This window comes from Prenolepis imparis, unplaced genomic scaffold (genome assembly GCF_030444845.1).
Source record: "Prenolepis imparis isolate NDT839.2.m4 unplaced genomic scaffold, iyPreImpa1.0 SCAF_4, whole genome shotgun sequence".
In the NCBI taxonomy this organism is placed as follows: Eukaryota; Metazoa; Arthropoda; class Insecta; order Hymenoptera; family Formicidae; genus Prenolepis; species Prenolepis imparis.
The window spans coordinates 11,419,525-11,437,486 of NW_028141162.1; the positions used below are offsets into that span (position 1 = coordinate 11,419,525).

At 39.0% G+C, this 17,962-nt stretch overlaps 1 protein-coding gene across 2 annotated transcripts in view; it reads right to left on the minus strand.

The window, feature by feature from the left end:
• The window catches only part of LOC145935695 (uncharacterized), a 111,258-nt gene extending 93,690 nt beyond the window's left edge, over window positions 1-17,568 (minus strand). For both annotated transcript variants that reach the window (XM_083037232.1, XM_083037231.1), the window contains exon 1: window positions 15,266-17,568. In XM_083037232.1, coding sequence (XP_082893358.1) covers window positions 15,266-15,671 — 406 coding nt within the window. In that variant the 5' untranslated portion in view covers window positions 15,672-17,568. The remainder of the gene's footprint in view (window positions 1-15,265) is intronic.
• Between the last annotated feature and the right edge of the window lie 394 nt (window positions 17,569-17,962).

A 17,962-nucleotide genomic window follows, 5' to 3' on the forward strand; every position in this document is an offset into this window, starting at 1 on the left:
GTCAAGTGTCTTTTAATTACCGATGCCGATTCAGTTGTGAACTACATAAATTTCAATACGAATAAATATATTGTAAGGCATATCATTCTAGTATGTAATTTATGTCATAATAATTTTTTATATCAATACTTAATGTAGAAATAATATCTCTACATTATTTCAAGAATAGCATAGAATCGATATAGTAATTAAACAATGGTGACAGTAATTAGATAATATAATTTAAAAATTGTGAATATTTGCATGTAACATTTGCAAATAAAATAAGCCTACCGTAATATAATCTTTTAAAATTGCATATTATTTTATACAAACAAACATTCACATTTCTATGTGAGATCTAATTAATTTAATTAAATCTCAACATTGCAGCGGTTTTCATTTTGTACGAATAATATGAATAAAATAAATTCTCATACTCCGAAGAGATTTTTAAGTTGCAATTTTTCTATATACTATATAACGACTATTTCTAATGCTATTATTTTTTGCTATAAATTGAGAAGAATAATTTTTTTCAGAAAAGGAAAATTTCTTTCATGCAATCTTCACTAGTCTAAAAGATATTCAGTCAGATATAATAACCCAACAACGATGTTTGTATAATAAACATGCACAATATATAGCGTATTATAAATCTCTTTACAATGATTCTTATTAATTAATTGAATATGATTATTGTATATTTCCAATGAAAGATCTTCTTTCTCGTCTCAAACTCGCATGTATATGTGCCACCAACACTAGACGCGCACGCAACATTAGACATAACACACTTACTCGTCGTGAAGAAGCCTCTTATGCGAGAAAAAAGTGAGAAGGTAAGAACGTTTGAGGACTAACGGCTCTGGCATAAATGTTACATGTAAGAACGTTGTCCCAGTATACCCTGTATGCTCGGCATACATTTTTGAACAATGTCTGACATAATAAAAATTGAAGGACATATGTTAACGAACACGACTTTATCTTTGAAAAAACAATGACATTACGTAAAACGGTTCAAATGGTAAGTAAAGAAATATAATATCCAACATATGTTATATACATGTATGGATTTTTTCTTTCTCTTCAAATATATATTATTCTCTTAATTTAAAAGAGATGGAAAAAATATATTCTTTTATTTCTCTTCTCTAATAAAATATTTTAATAGACTTCAATTTGAAAAGCATTTTTTTTAAATTGTTTCGAGTAACACTCCGATTTTTATATAAAACTAATAAAGAGATAGGAATTTAATCTATCTTCTTATTTACGATTTTTTTGAAAATCTGTCTGAAGAAATGAAGGAGCTTTTTACCTTACGCGATATAACTTGTAAGGTTTCCGACAGTTCAAGCGCCTCCGTAGAGAGAAATCGTCGATTAGCTTATCAAGCAATATAGCTAAAACGAATCCGTGACAGGGTCCCTTATCAACCGGCCACTTAATCGGCCAACCGTTTAATCGCCGATTGATCGCATTCATTCGCGAATACGATTAGGCGCACATTTTTTATCACATTTCGTATGCAAGGGAAACGATCGGCGGCGATCGAGCTCGTGTTACTTTCGAGAAATGCGTTTTTAATATAGGATCCGTGATATTCTCAACGCGATTTTACAACTTTATAATGGAATCGGCGCACAGTAGAGGAATTTGTAGTCTGCAGTGACACTGTACATGCCGAAACGAATGCATACAAAATTAGATTTTTGTGGTGCATAATAAAGGTCTCTCATGTTACCAAAAAAAATATTGTCAGCTTATTTTGAAGAAACAATATCTAATAATTATTAACGAATAGTAAATGATGCGACAAATCTCTCAACAACAAATGGAGGAAGAAAGAGGATATATTATATATCTTGATCGTACGCGAGATGAACACTGCCTTTTATATCTAGTCAGTGTAGAAAGAAAGAGAGAAGAGAGGAATTTTAATTTTCTCTGAAAAACAAAAACTGGTTTCACCGGCGGTGTTAGAGGCCGAAAAGGAGAGTTGGGTGCATTTGAGATATTCCACCCACTCGACGCGCGTTCTCTCTCTCTCTCTAGTTTCTACAGGAAGAACAGGCACGCGTGTAACGACATTCCACCCACTATTTCGTTCTCTGCGTGAAAGAGAAGAGCGACACGTGTCGAGAACAAATGCGAGAATAGAATGAATCGGTGCGCGTTTTTGTCCGGAAGACTTTTTTTACGGCTCGATTGATCGATCACACGTCGACGATGAATCGTTGATCGCACGAAAAATCATTTATATATATATAATCATTTATACATATACTGCACGCATGATTTACATTTTTTTTCTTTACGGATTCGAAACCGGAATCATGTCTCGGTGTAAAACTGTAAGAAAAATAAAAATGGAATGCACCGGAGATCGATTTATATTCTTTTTTTTTTCTATAGTATTCTTTCTTCTATACCGCAAAATCCAAGACCACGCCCGTTGTCATCGAGAGAGCCAGATAATTGAGAAATTGCCAGATAATTTCTACGGAAGGATACGTTATAATTTCAGATGCACGTAACTGCATATTCCATCTTCAAATAACGAACGAAGGCGCAATTACCGCATAATTATGACGTTCCGAAAGAGAAGACGAATCAGGTAAAAAAGCGGCCCTCTTTTCTCTTTCCTCCTCTTGTCCTCTTTTCGTTCTCTCGCGTTTCGTCCTCATCGAACGTTTCTTCATCATCAAAGTGCTCCAAAGATTCCCGGCAAATTTGCGTCGTGTCTCGACCAAGCGGTTAACACGGTGAGCAATTCTGAGGCTTGTCCGCGGCTTGACAAATCACCAATTACCATGTCATTATGGAATGACACAATCATATGGGGTGTTTCATAAAATTTACATTGAAACTTAATCGAACTTCGTCGCAAACGAAATGAGAGAATGTGAAGTCTACTCGTATATATCCTCTCCTTCCTCTGTAGATATATCTAGTTTTTAAAATAAACCCTAACCCGTAAAAAGGGTTCAAATAAATAATAAATTTCTCATTTGCATTTCATTACAAATTATAAATCGTTACGCTTACTTTTTAAAATTTTATATATCACATTTTTATTTTACAAAACCTATATAGATACATGTGTTAAGAATATAAATTACTAAATCTATTTTAAAATATTTTATTTTAAAAATAGCTAAAAGTTTTAGGTCTAAAGTCAACAGATTCGTCCTCATTATTGATTTCTATCTATTCAGAAATAATTCAGAATTAATTGAATTTAGTCAAATCTAGATTTAATTGCGTTCATCGATTATTTCACTAAATTTGGGTGAGAGTCAATAAAATCAGCTGAGAAACCAATTTATCAAAGTATACGAAGCAAAGTTTCACGCAAAGCTTTACGAAACACCTTATATTACTTTGCGACTTGATTAATCGCCGGTTAGTCCACGCGACTCGTCACTCACCTTCCTTTACCACCCCCTTCCGGCGTCTTTACGACAACCTCCGTGACGCCAATTACGCGTGAACCTAGTAAACGGCGTCAAGCATCCGCGCAAAAATCTCTGATTGCGGCTCGGAGCCGCATGAAATGCCGCCGTGACGCAACAATGGTCTTTCTGAACCGCAAAAGATATAAATGGCGCCACTGCGACCGTTATATGTCAGAGACACAAAGAGAAATTATATTTAATCAGCAGTATGAAATTCTCGTCATGTATAAGCAATAAGAGAGCAAACCAGTAATTAAGAGAAAACCTGTTCTTGAATGTGAGAGAATATTTCGACATCTTGGAAGAAAAATAGTTCATGAGAATCAATTAGTGCATGTTTAGAAAGCAAATATTATAAAACGAATATAAGATAGGTTCACATTTTTACAACTAGTCATTTTCTTCGATGTTTATTATGATTTACTTTTATTTAATTTTAGCCAAATTTTTTTTTTAATAGTAATAAAAAAAATTCCTATCTTTTAATCACAATCTATCTTAATATTTTGCATTTTGCATTTCTCAAAGATATTTTTTTTTTTTTTTAACATTGATGATGCACAATTCTATATTGAATCACAGACATCAGGCCGAATGCATTTTCAGTTCTTTATACCAAGGGTCCAAATAACACATAAGAAACAATTTCAAGGGCAACCAAGGGAATTCCACAATTAGTGTTCGTTTTTTCCCCCGTTAACGGTGGCGGGCGAGACTACGTTCATGTGCGCACATACGGGGACCTGTAATTGAAAGCTGTTACGCTCAGTATTTTATGGCTTTGTCCCGCGGCCATGCAAAACTCGATTCTTAACGTCTCCGAACGTGGACGAAGGGAAGCTTGAGTAACGGGCCACGAAAACATGCGCGCGCGAGCGTGTGCGCTTCCTAATTAAATCCGACTAAATTCATCAAAATCGTCTTTAAAGCCATTCCGACCGCCCATCCTCCGGCGGTGTCCAGCGGCATCCTTAACGATGTGCGCGGCGAAAACGAAATTCCGATCTGTCTAATTGCCGCGATGCCCGTAAGCCGGAAATTCCGATCGCCAGATAGGAAGAGGTCAGCCTACTCATTTAATATGGAGATGATTTAATCGGTTCGACCGATGAGGATTAAAGACCCTTGAGGAAGCTCATGTATCCCGTACGATTATAGAGATGTCTACGACTGCTCATCCTCTTCTGCCTTTGAAAGATTTTTGCAGCTAAATAGAAAATATCTATCGCAAAAGAAAAAGTAAAAGCACCTTTTGAACTATTGACTTATATTCCTCCGTTTCTCGAATGCGGATATCTCTTCGGATAATAATTCAATCTCTTTTTCTATTAATCCATTTTCTGTGTGAATCAATCAAATTAATAACGGTCTGCAAGATTCTAAATCGCTACTGCTGGATTGAAGGATAAGTCAGTACTATCTGAAATAACGGATGCTCCAATTTACGATGGACATACTAATCCCGAGACATATTATTCCAACGAGTATCGCGCTCTCGATCGCGATATTCAAGCCTACCGAGAAATAAATTGGATCTCAGGGCTAGCTATACTTAAAAGGGATCTCATGAAACTAGATAGGCACACGATAATATTGTACAAGGGCTCTCAAAAGTTATATATGTACTTGCTTCAAAATACTTTCACAGAAGTCAAATCAAGAAATATAGCAGTTAATTAAATAATAAAACAGAGATAGAAATAAATATTGAGATGTCTCATGAGAGTTCAAGAATTTAGATCCTTTTTAAAGAAGACAATGCAAAGTTTAAAGTTGTCAAAATATTAAAATGGATAATTTGAAATTAGCGATATTAATTACTCGAAATTTTTCTAAATAAAAATCGTCCCTAATATCACCAAAAAATCTATAACGTAGAAAGGAGATATATAATTTCTGATACACCCAGTATATTCAAATTTACAGATCGGAAATGCCGCCAATCACTCTATATAGCACGACTTTTCGTGCGGCACGCGTTCCAGACGAGACAATAACGGCGATAACGACGGCAGTAATAGTAATAATAGCAATAACGTCTTTATGAGCATCCCGAGAGAGTGGACGAGATTGCGGCTCCTTGACCTCGGTAGAACGCGAGAACGAGAAAGGGTGGAAGGTACGTGCACAGACCAGGCCCTATTACCGGCGTCGGGAATCGGTAACTCGAAGTCCTAGAAGCAACCGGAAAAATCATAAAGAGAGAGAGAGAGAAAACGAGAAAAAGAGAAAAAGAGAGAGGTCTCTCGTGTCATGGTGAGCCAGCAGGCCAGATAAAAGCGCTCGCTCGAAATAAAACGCGCGCCGCTCGAAATGAAAGCGGATGCTGAGCAAGGTGAGAATAGTGATGGCTGTCAAAGCATGTAACACCTACCTATACCTTCACTTATCTGTGACCGAATCTTTACCGAAAATGTCTATAATATAAATGCCCCACAATATTATTTATTTATAAATGCTTTAAAAGTAAAATAGATCTGTGACTCTGAAATATTCTTCAATCATAAAATATATAAATAAATAGATAAGTGAAAGATAGAGAGTGTTATTTAAATATCATAGAATTATTAAGAAATTTTAATACAATCAAATATTTAATTATCATTTACATGAGTATATAAAAAATTTGTGATATGATAAATTTACATTAATGTACTTTAACCGATTTATTCCTAAAATATTCAATAATTTCTCGATAATTTTATTTTTGAGAGAACGCACCCTGTTATTCGATAGTTTAGACATAAAGGCATCGAAGCTGTCGCTAGAGCAGGCAGGGACCGTCGTCGAGCGAAAAAAAACGGAAGAAAAAAAAAAAAGAAGGAGGAAGAAGACTCCGTGCTCCGCGCGAGTTGAGCCACGTTGAAAGACTAATTGACGAGGCGGAGGCCGGTAAAGGATGAGGACGAGAGAGGCCTGACGAGCCCGGCGCGCACCCCCGTAAATATCGTGACACGCGCTCAAATTAATGGCCCGGTCTTACACGCACCGGAGAAAGCGAACGAACTGACATCCTCTCGATGCCACACCACGTAGAGATCGAATCAAAACACGGTCAGCCGAATCGCCCTTCTATTTCGAGCGATACTACACAAGCAGTCGAGTCTCGCGAGTCGGTATCGTCTGTCTCTAAGAAAAAACTTGAAAAAACTGCATGTCTAATCTAAATATTGAAGAACTTTTGGATGTCGTCTAAAATATTATCACACTATCTTTGTAAAAAAAAAATACTGTACATGTAGTTTTTGTGTAATTGCATAATTTTACACAAGATAATTATTTCTTATACAAATAGTTGTATAATATTATAATACTGTACTATTATCATACAGCGTTAGATTTTCTCAGATACTCGTGTTCGAAAATCTTATCTTAAGCTAACACGACCAAGGGTACTTGAAGGTTCGTTTTTTTCGGACGGAGGGTTGTTGCCTGTCTCACGAAGAGCGGGGAAAGAGAAGTATGTACATGTTCGTGAGAAAATCCTATAGAACGAAATCTTTTAATTAAAACCGATTCGAGGGCGGAGGCACCGCCACGCGCGTTTCAGTCGCTCGAAGAAATTAACTCTGGTCCGCCTTCTCCACGGGCCCAAACAAATTGGAGAAGATTGGGTCTCTGTGGCCTCGGGCATTCGGGGTAAATTTTGAATAACGTGAAAGAACGTTTTCCGCACGTTACGTAAGACGTAGTTATGATTTAATAATAAAGCTGTCCGTTTATATACATATATATGTGAAAGTATTATATACTTCTCCAATATACGTCGCAAGCTGTCACAATTCCTCCAACATTTATTATGAAAGTCAAATGTATTTCTAAGACATGCTAAGCATAATTTATTCCAGTATTATATATGATCGGATTATTGTATTCACCGAACAGAATTCGTCTGTAATTTATATCAACGTTATAGTGGATATTAAAAAGAAAATATCTAAATACTGTGTCTATTTTTTTTTACATAATTTGATATTTTTTTAGTAACTGTACCTAAATTATAATTCAAACTTTTACAAATGTACAAGATATGTGTGTATCATAATATTTATTCAGGCTCAAAATTTAAAGAATATTTAAATTATGAAAGAAAGATCTCTTTTTTCTCTCTCTTTTACATATTACATAAATTTTTTTAACCAAATACAATAAAAAAATATTGAAGAAACTTCAACACAGTCTAAATTAGATTTTCGTAAGAGAAGATATTTTTCACAGTTATTTTCCTTTCAAACTAGATATTTTTCTACATAAGTAACTGCATCCAGATATTCAACATTGCATTTATAACAACGTTATCTACAACAATATTGATGTAAACGTAGAATTTTCAGAAGCATTTTTCCTATTCCGTCTCGCAGCCTTGAATTATGGCCAGAGCGTTAAAAGCTTTTATTGACCGAGAAGATGGGGACGATCGTAACTCCAACATGCGGAAATGCGTCTTCTTTCGTCTTTCTTTTTTTATTTCAGCAAATCAAAACAGAAAACGGGAGTGTCGTGGCGCGAAGCGATGTGAAAATAACTGAGCGTGTGGTTTCGAAATAGAATGACCTAATTACGCAAAAGAGAGAGAGAGAGAGCGACGATATAATATAACGGAATTAAATCGAGGGCAGAAATTAATTTTTAGATAATTATAATATAAACTGGCATCTCTCTCGCGAATTTCATAGAAGATACAAACAAGGAATGATTTACGATCTGCATGACGATTAAATGATGCTAGCAACGAAGCAATAGTACTCATCGTAAACTCCACAGGCTTTACACCTACTCATTCGCTAATGAGAAAGAGATGGTAGTTATACACGAGTTGTAATATAAATACTGCACGCAATTTCTTACTCCACAATCAACAAATCGATTTTTATTCAACTAGAAATTATATTTGGCTAGTTCTCTCTTGTTTCGTTATTATAAATTATTATAGGATCTTTATACAATATCGATCCTACATAAATATATCGAACTCTAAATTAAAATTAATTGACATATTTGAATATTCGTATATTCGAGCTTGTAACTATTTCCTCCTACGTCAAACTTTATGAACTTTCCAACATTTTCATTCGGGAAAAATAAATTTTCCAAACAAATTCCATTTGTTCAAGTAACAGATTGGTAAAATAAATTGTGGACATTGTGTGCCCGCTTTAGGCTGTTGTGTCCCTTCTGTATTGAGTTACCCTTTGCGCACTTTGCGCGCGCGACTAATTTTTCAGCGGCTCGGTTTACAAAGCGTGCATAATGCAGGCTGCTCTCACGGCCGCGCAATCAGCCGCCTACCACCAACCAGCCGAGCAAGAGCAACACGAGCCGGGGAAGCCGCCGATGGTAAAGCTCTGCTGCAACAACCGTGAGTGCAACAAGCCGGCTAATCCCCTCGGAATCGCGGTATACATAAGCCTCTCGGTCTCCGCGTTGTGCCCCGGTGACAGATGACGCGAATGCGCATATAAACTATGCACATTGTAAATCCTAATCGGCGACCTCCGAAGCGATGCGCGATTCGAAATTAAGGGCCGACCGACAAATTTATATCTCCGATAGAGGGAAGAATTTAATCCCACCTACGCCGCGAATTTTATAGGCGCATTGTAAGCGTGACGCTCGATGCTTGGATTTGTATGCACTTGCAGAAAGCATTAGATGCAGAGATTATCGTCGATGAGTAATAATAATTCGCGATACGATTCGTACTTCGTCGTAGTGTACGAAGACTATTGACAGAAGTACTGGTAGGAACTGATAAAGATAAATGGATTACTAGAGTAGTATAGAAAGATTATAGTCAGACAAGAGCGGATTAACTAAGGATTAAATTAGATAAAGAATCAAGTGTTGCCATTTAGTATATTCATCTGATCGCGAATTATGCAACTGAGCCAAGTTAGAGAACGAAAAAAGTTTATAAAAAATTTAGAAGTTCGAAAAAATTTGAAATATCAATTATTATTTTAAAATTCAGCATGCTTCGACAAATAGACTTTTCTAAGAAATAAAACATATGTTGCATTTGTACAATCACCGCATGTAGGATGCTATTTTCGAGATTACGTTTATTGATCGTCGTCGATGTTGCACATTTCGACTTTGTGAATCCGGATCACAATATTTATGCTTTCCGATTCGCCGAGGTGCATATGCGAACGAAATATGTTTGCTTTCGTTGTGAGGATATTATTCGATTATTAGATTAGCAACGCGTCTTTGATGTCGCGCGAAATTCGTGCATCGCCGTATCGGGTTCGCAAATCGAGAGGCGACAAATGACACATGCACCATTAAGGGCTGCCGTTATAAATCGCAATTACCGATAAATGCGGATACCGTGACAGTAGCAAGACCGGTCCTAGATATTTTGCCCCGTCGCAAATGAGATATGTTTCACGCAACAACGCATATGTATATAAAAGAAAAGACACAGAACGAGTTATATTTTAAAAACGAGATGGTAAATCAGAAAATTTTTTCTGAATTTTATACATGTTACTTAGATCTATCGTGTATCTCGCATTCAGTGACTTGAAATTAATTTTTCCCCTTCGTGATTTGACACGATTACAAATTTCCTTAAAATGAATTAATTTTAGCAAATATAATAGAAAAATGGTTCGCGTATATATCATAATATGCTATAATACTTTTGCCTGTCATAAAAAATAACGAAATTGCATCGTTTCCATAACAGTTTATCGTCAAATTATAGCAGTCAATCGCATAAAATGTACAGGCTAAATGTGCTAAAGCAATTCAGAGAGGCTCGTAAGGATAAATGACACGTGTGGCACACGTAGTATATTCTCGCGTCATGATTAAATCGGAGATAGTAATACGCCTTATGTTCTAGAACACACATCTGCGATTTGTGTCTGAAGAAAACCGCGGGAAGTGAAACGTAGAAATTGATAGTTATACGCGTAGGCGAATATAAATGTATGATATTCAACGGTCTGATTGGATAAAAGCACTTATATCGTAAAGATTACATGAGCAAATAGAAACCACAATTTCAGGCATTCTCCCCAGAATTTACTATTACACATGTATATATTTGGTATTTTTTTCTACATAAAATTACCGTTATGCAGTAAATTTTATTTAAACAGATGTTATTAAAAATGTGTGAGAGTTCGATAGAAATAATTAATGAATATCTTACGAATAAATCAATGGTAATTCATTTACATAATCACCAGTGGCTGTTCACGTTTTACAGCGCACAAATTACAATCTCATTATTTGCGCTAAATTGGAATGTCAATCTAACACGCTGATTTTTATTCGCCTCGACTCTGTTTAGAAGAGGGAGGGAAAGAGGGAGAAGGGTATCATCTCGTTTTTATCCAATTTCATCATGCGTGTTGAGGTATAAACACAGCTTCTCGCGTTATTGGCCACCGAATGGCGTCGCCGAATGAATTATTAATGACTGAAATTATGGCCGATAACAGTACCGGGCTTCGACACGCGAGTAATTATAACCGTCGTATTGTTGACTCGACAATAAATTAGCTCACACGAAACCCTCAGAGTCTGTCTACACAGGCCACTGTCTAGTAATTCGCGCTAAATTAGAACGTCGCCGTATATCGACTTTTATTCGTCTTGCGGCGCTATAGAAAACGTCGGCCGGTTTCCACTTAATCTGATCTACGCGCTTCGCCGCTCTTTTTCTAATTGTACCCGTAATCGGGGCACGCTGATGAATTATTAATGGCTAAAACGTGTTAAAATTATGATCGGTAACCACTTCGTACGTCGCGATACGTGTTCCAACTATAATCCCAAGTATTTTAAAAATGCGTCCGCCATTGGCTACAAATTATAGCGCGAGAGAAATTAATGAAGCGTGACTTATCGATCTCTTTCATGTCTTTTTTCTGCTTTTTAATTTACTGTTTCCCCCGAGACACACCGATAATTCCGCAGAGAGCAAGATAAACACGATAATACGTATTACATTAAAAAATTTATTAAAAGATGTAACAATTCTCGTGTGATAATGAATTATTATTAATTTGGCTGTAGAAAAAAATAGATAACGAGAATTCGAGATCCGTAAAATAGTAGAAAATGTAATCGAAACTACAATCAGGCAGATTTAAAGCTATCTTACCGCGAGGTATCTTAAGAACGCGCGATCGACCATGAATTATGCGCGACGCTTAATTAATGAAGCATAAGTATCGTTAATTTCACGGTGCACCTATACCAACGTAGCGATTCGAGAGAGCTCACGACCCTGATTCGTAGCCACCGTCGTTATACTTCCTACCGTCTCCTCGGTCAATTACGGTCCACTACGGGCCCGAGGTATCATTGATCGCGAGGATCGTGACGATCGTGATCGCGAGGCACGCGGCTCATTTCATACTCGCGCCGACCGCGTGGGCGCGGATAATTACTGTTTTGAAATTGGTGCCGACCGCGCCGCATCGGATCGTAACAATAGTCGCGCAATGGGCTCAATCGGAGATCTATTATTGACTTTTTTTTCGGCCACGTGGCACGTACAATGAAAAATTAATGAAGTTTCTCCCTATCCGCCCCGTCCGAGATATCGCGCGCGTATAGACGAATCTCGTCTGTGAATCGTGTTCTAACGCACAAGATTCTATACATTTCGTTAATACATCTCTTCTCTGTTTTTCTACCATTCATTTACCGCGTCTATTTTAAGCATTGATGACATTCTTTAGAGATTAATTCATTTTATATATTTAACTTCTACGTAAACAAAATTTATATGCAATTTCTCACAATGCAATATGATTACGATGATTAATTCAGAGTGTCAACACTCAGTCTCAACTGGAGAACTTTTAATTAATATGCATGTCAGTAAAACGAATTGTGAGAAATACAGAAAGCCAATCGTTTCGCAAGGTAACACTTCTCTCGTCAATAGTTTTTAATTCGTCTATCTTTGACAGGGTGAAGGGGGGTACGCGAGAGAGAAGTCCTCGAAATCAGGCACACCTGGATAGTTATGTGACTGGGCGTGCCTGTGTTGGCTGCGCATGCTGGCAGAGAACGCGTGGGCCGACACCGTATTATGCTGATCTCCCTGAGAGAGGCGACTCTCATGCGCGGAGCCTGAATCGGGTCTCGGGACCCGCGATGCGGAGAAAACGTCGCGTCGCACCGCGTCCTGCCGCTGCAACGGGAACGGGCGTCGAGTGAGACGCGAGACGCGATATATGCAACGCGAACGTGGGCGACCAGGTGCAGCTTTGCGAGCCGTGCTATAATTATGGTATTTGGTACCGTGCGATGATGTGGACGCGTCTGCTTTCCTCATCAAAATATTTTTGTGCGAAAAGTTAAAGAGCTCATAAATGTAAGCAATAATAAGTAAATACGCAATTTTAATTATCTTAATCAAGGCTCAAAAAAAGAAGATGTCTCACATTCGAAATTAATTATGTTTGAGATGATTTCAGATGTTCATCTATACTTATACATCTATACAAATTTAGTATATTTCTATATTTAGAATAATGCGTTTCTATTCACGATGTTGCAATCTGCAACTGGCGAACCGCAATGACAGCGGTAGCTTCGAGCTATCGCCAGAAGTCGCTATCTCGCTGATAAAGAAAGGACTTAATCGAGAACAACACATTATCTCCCTCAGTACGTAACGCGCGGGACTTCTACGAAAATTATGTACCGGGAAAAGATTGATAGCATGTTGAAGAAGAGGCGCACGTGTGCTCGAGGGTATCACAATTCCTCCCACGTATAAAATTTGCGTGCGAGTCGCACGGTACATAAATCCCCATCGTCATTGCCGCGTCACGATAAAACGATTCAGCAGGTAAGCGAATCGTCGATTTCAGAAAAATCCAATGAACGAACGGAATCGTGATTAACACGGCGCCGCGTAGTCGCGGTCAGCTGAGCAAACGGTAAGATTGACGGAAAAAGAAAGGAAACTTTCGCCTTTAAATATCGAGTATACCGTCCTTTATGTTAAATGCACATTTTTGCATTGAATATGAATTATTATATTATTGCATCAATAAATCAGTGTCAATTGAATTATATTATAGTAAATTCATATCATCTTAAATTAGATTGATTTTTTGTCAAAGTATTTGTATTAAGTAAAAAATGCCAAAAAATGGCATGATAATTGCGAATTTTAGGAAAAATTAGTTGAAATTCAAGGAAAAATCTCGCCCTCTCGTTCTACATATATTTTTCCCGAAAATATCTTGAATATGATGTTTTGCATTATATATCGAAGAACATAATCAATCTTTGCGCGAACGAGTGGCGATTTTCACTCTTCCATTACGTATTGCAAAACACGGGCGCCTCCGTGTCCTCTGATTGACGCTTGGCGCTCGAAACGGCGAGCTAAACTCCTCGTTAACTCGATTCGAGCCCCGCGGGCGCCGCCGGAAAAACTTCTAATTATATACGACGGCTTCCGTGAAAGATCGACGACACTTTACGGTGTCGATCGACTTGCAAATGACCGGAAAATAGGGTAGGGATCTCTCGAGGAAAGCGACGCGATAGCCTTGTCGGTTCAGGCGGCATTGTGAGTTATTGAGATTAAACGATTAGCCGCGGGGCCCCCGGCACGGGACTTTTATTCATCAACGTCCCCGTCGTTGACATCGTCATGCGACGTTCGACCGTAAACCGATCTCGGGACAAAAAGACGAGGAGATCCAAGCAGCAGGAGATAGAGAGAAAGAGAGAAAGAGAGAGGCAGAGAAAGAAGAGAGAGACCGCACTTAATCTCTGCTTATTAAATAAATCACGGGCTCCCTGTTACGTTGGGCAACGTGATATTGCCTCGGGAAGAGCCAGCCTTATAATTCCTACATTAATTTCTTTAATAGTCCACGAAACAATCCCCGCGACCGACGGGGTACATCACGCCGGAATGGTATCATTGGCCCCGAGGGAGGAATTAAACGTTCTCCTGGATCGTAAAGGAATTAAATTATAGTCGTAACTTATTTATAATGTGCGTCGCTTTATTTAGCGCGATTAACGCGATGAAAAGGGGTATGGCCCGCGTGCGTGGCTGCGAAACGACGGCGATTTAATAATTCTCGGGGCGCGATGGATCAAATTTTTCTCGCGAGCCGCCCTTTTTCATCGAGGTCTTAACCTTCGGTATGTAAAATCGTGCGGCTCATGAAATTCAACGCAATTTTTGAGCGATAAATAATTCGTAAGATAAAAATGCAAAGTAATAATAATTTTATCTATATTATATTATGAGATATATTCGAGAGATTATAGTCGTGTATTATGAATTTAAGTGATATAGATTAAATAGTTGAAATATCGGGTGTTATTTTTTAAGGCTTATTTTTTTATAGACCTGGACATTAATTCACACGTATAAAAAAAACATTTTTCAGCTGTTTCTAGATTTCTTGCGCTTTTGTCGAGACAATTGTCCAGTAGACCTTGAATGCTAACCGTCTGACGTGTTTTATCCACCCACGTGCCGACAATGCATTGCGTGTCAACACACTCACACATGATTCTTGCAAGAGAATACTGCATAATATGCAAAAAAAGAGATGAGAATCATGGTGAATATAAATTCCCTCTTTACGCGTAAATTATACGAAGTCTAAGAAAAAAAATAGAAATTTCTATAAATTCCTACATCCTCGAAACAAGACGAAACTCTCAAGATATTATTCTGCTAACTTAATAATAAATACTTAACAAAATCGTGCCGAGAGATCGTTCGCGTAAGATCGTTCGATAAATTCTTCTAAATTATCCAAGAATCACACGCTACATTTTCTTACGAAAAATCATCCGCATAGACTCACCCCTAACGGCGGCGTTCAGCCTGTCGAGATTGGCGAGCGTGAGCGGTACCGGGCCGAAGTGCATGACGATTTTTCCGGCGCCGCGACGCGCCATGAAGATGCCGATGTAGCCGCGTCTGATGTAGCTGCCGCATGTGTCGTTCACGGCGAGATCGACGGTGGCATTCAACGCGCCCTTAATCGCCCGTTTGACGCGCGCGTGCAATAGCTGCCCCTCCTGTCGCAGCTCCTTGATCTTCCCCGTGAAGATGTAGTCCGACTGGCGCACCTTGCCCAGGAACGTCGTGTCGTTCTTGATCGCCGCCGTCAAGTTCGCTCGACACTCCAACAACTCCCTCGTTGAGAGGCTCGCCAACGACAAGCTGGTCCAGAGGACCATAAAACTAATTACCGAGTAACTAGGCATCTCGAGATGTTCACTTCACTTCGTCGTTTACATCGGTTTTGATCTTCGATATAAAATCGCGCGATCTGCGGATTTTGTTCGTTTCTTTTCCGGTGTCCACTCAACGATGCAATTTTTCACGGAAAGTTATTAGTATTATATTTCAACGCGGTCATTATATGATTCTCCTTTATGTAGGTTCTATATTAATCATGATGCGTATTTAAATACGAGCTCGTTTTTTTCATTAATTCCGGGCCTCGAATCGATGATATATCTTAAGAATTCTCCGCTGATTCTATACTTTTAATAAGAGTTCTTGATAAGAATTCGTTCACGAGTATGATTAATTTTCAGTTTCGAGACGAGGACATATCTTGAAGACCTGCTATCGTCAACAAGCTCTTTCAGAAGAACGCGTCTTTAATCACATTGCAAGTAGCCGGGATCAATCGCTGGTTCCGAAACAGGAGGCTTCGATCCTCTGCAGCGCCTTCGATAAAGATACGCTCTCGGGCGTTAATCAGAAGTCGAACACTCGAATGTCCGTCGGTTCGGTTGATTAATTCCTGGCTCTCCGAATCGAGGACGGGTCCCACGGTGGCGGCGGCAGGCTGGACACCCGGAGTCCTCTAAATGGAAACGAGTTCGATCTCGAGCAACAGGTTGGCGCCGCGTCGACCCACGCTCGCCGATTTCCAATCCGCGTACCAACGTTCGTCTGCCTCTCGCAAGGAACAAGCGCGCAACGTTTCGCGGTCGATCGATAAACGAATCGATAAACTGCCGTCGTCCTTCCCTCGCAATGTTTTATCGTCACCCTGATGAGACCAGATGCGATCGTCAACAAAAACCACGCGCTCTATCCACACTTCGATCATCAACTGGTTCCGATCGAACCTCCGAACGATCGAACGTGAATTCTCTCGAGTCAGCCTGCTCGTTTCGATAAAATCAGGAGTCTGATCGCTCGTTCGCGCCACCGTATGCCATCATCGTGAACATTTACGACTTAAATCATTTCTAAAAAGGCAGTATTTTTACTGAAATTTATTATACGTAAATACGTTGAATATTTTTAGGCACTAAACAAGACGTTATATCTTCGAAATATGTCAATGTATTAGAAAATTACGAGATTATCGCGAAACTTGATCGAGTCACTTTGAATATTGATAACGCGTTAGCGCATGAACTTCGACGATACGCAAATACCAACTTAACTACCTATTTTAACGCATGATGGCTCATCTAATTAAGGAATTAAATTTAGCCAACATTCATTGGACAGCTTAGCAATTATACGATCACGATGCGACTGCACTCCAAAAGGCAACAAATTTCCAAGATAGCACTTGAATATTCATTAAATTATTCCACATTATCGGAGTACATTAATTGCGTTCGTGTCTTTCTTAAGTAAAGCTTAATTATGCAAAATTGATATGCTGTCACTCCGATATCAGAAACACGTTTATTTTCATTCTCGCATTTTGCAGAGAAAAACACCCCACTGGTCAAAAGAGAGAAATTAGAAAATGTTCAGCTGTCATCTAGCTCCTAACAAATTTAAATCACCTAATCCAATATACCGTAACCGTTTTACATTTTTTCATATAAAATTGCAAAAAAAAAATATCGAGACTCATTCAGTTTCACCAACACTGCAGCCCATATACCGTTAGAAAGCGCATAACATTTGTCATAACAGCCATCCAACACATTTCATTTAATTTTTTTTACACGCAAGACACGTATATGCACAAGACACTGGGGTGGACCATATTTAATCACTCGCGCAATCAAGCAGGCGCTGCCAAAAGCACTGTCAGCGCGAAGCTGTCAGGCGGACGTGTATTGAGACTTGCCACCGCGCGAGAGTGAGAGAGCAGTGGTCGAGCAGTGGTGGTTGGTCGCGTGGAGGCACGCGCTGGACTGAGGAGGGCTAAGTGTGGATGCTGCAACTACAACGTGTAGGCGTAAGTCGCCTTAGAGAACGCGGTGGACCGAGAGGGAGACAGAGATGAGGAGGGCGTGCAGACGTGTAAGTGTCCGCGTGAATGTCCGTGACGATGGTACACGCGCCCGTGTACGCGTGTGCGTGCGCGTCGTGAGAGCGAGAGAAATGTTATGCAGGAATATAGTAGAGAAAGAGTGAGCGAAAAGGTGCAGGCACGCAGGTACGCACTTCGAGAGGTACCCGCGACACGTTGTTGATGCTGAATCCGCTTGCACGCGCCACACGCGCGCGGAATCGCGCGGATTTGTAGCATGAAAAAAGATGAGAGAGAAACCTGCGACTCATTGGTGCG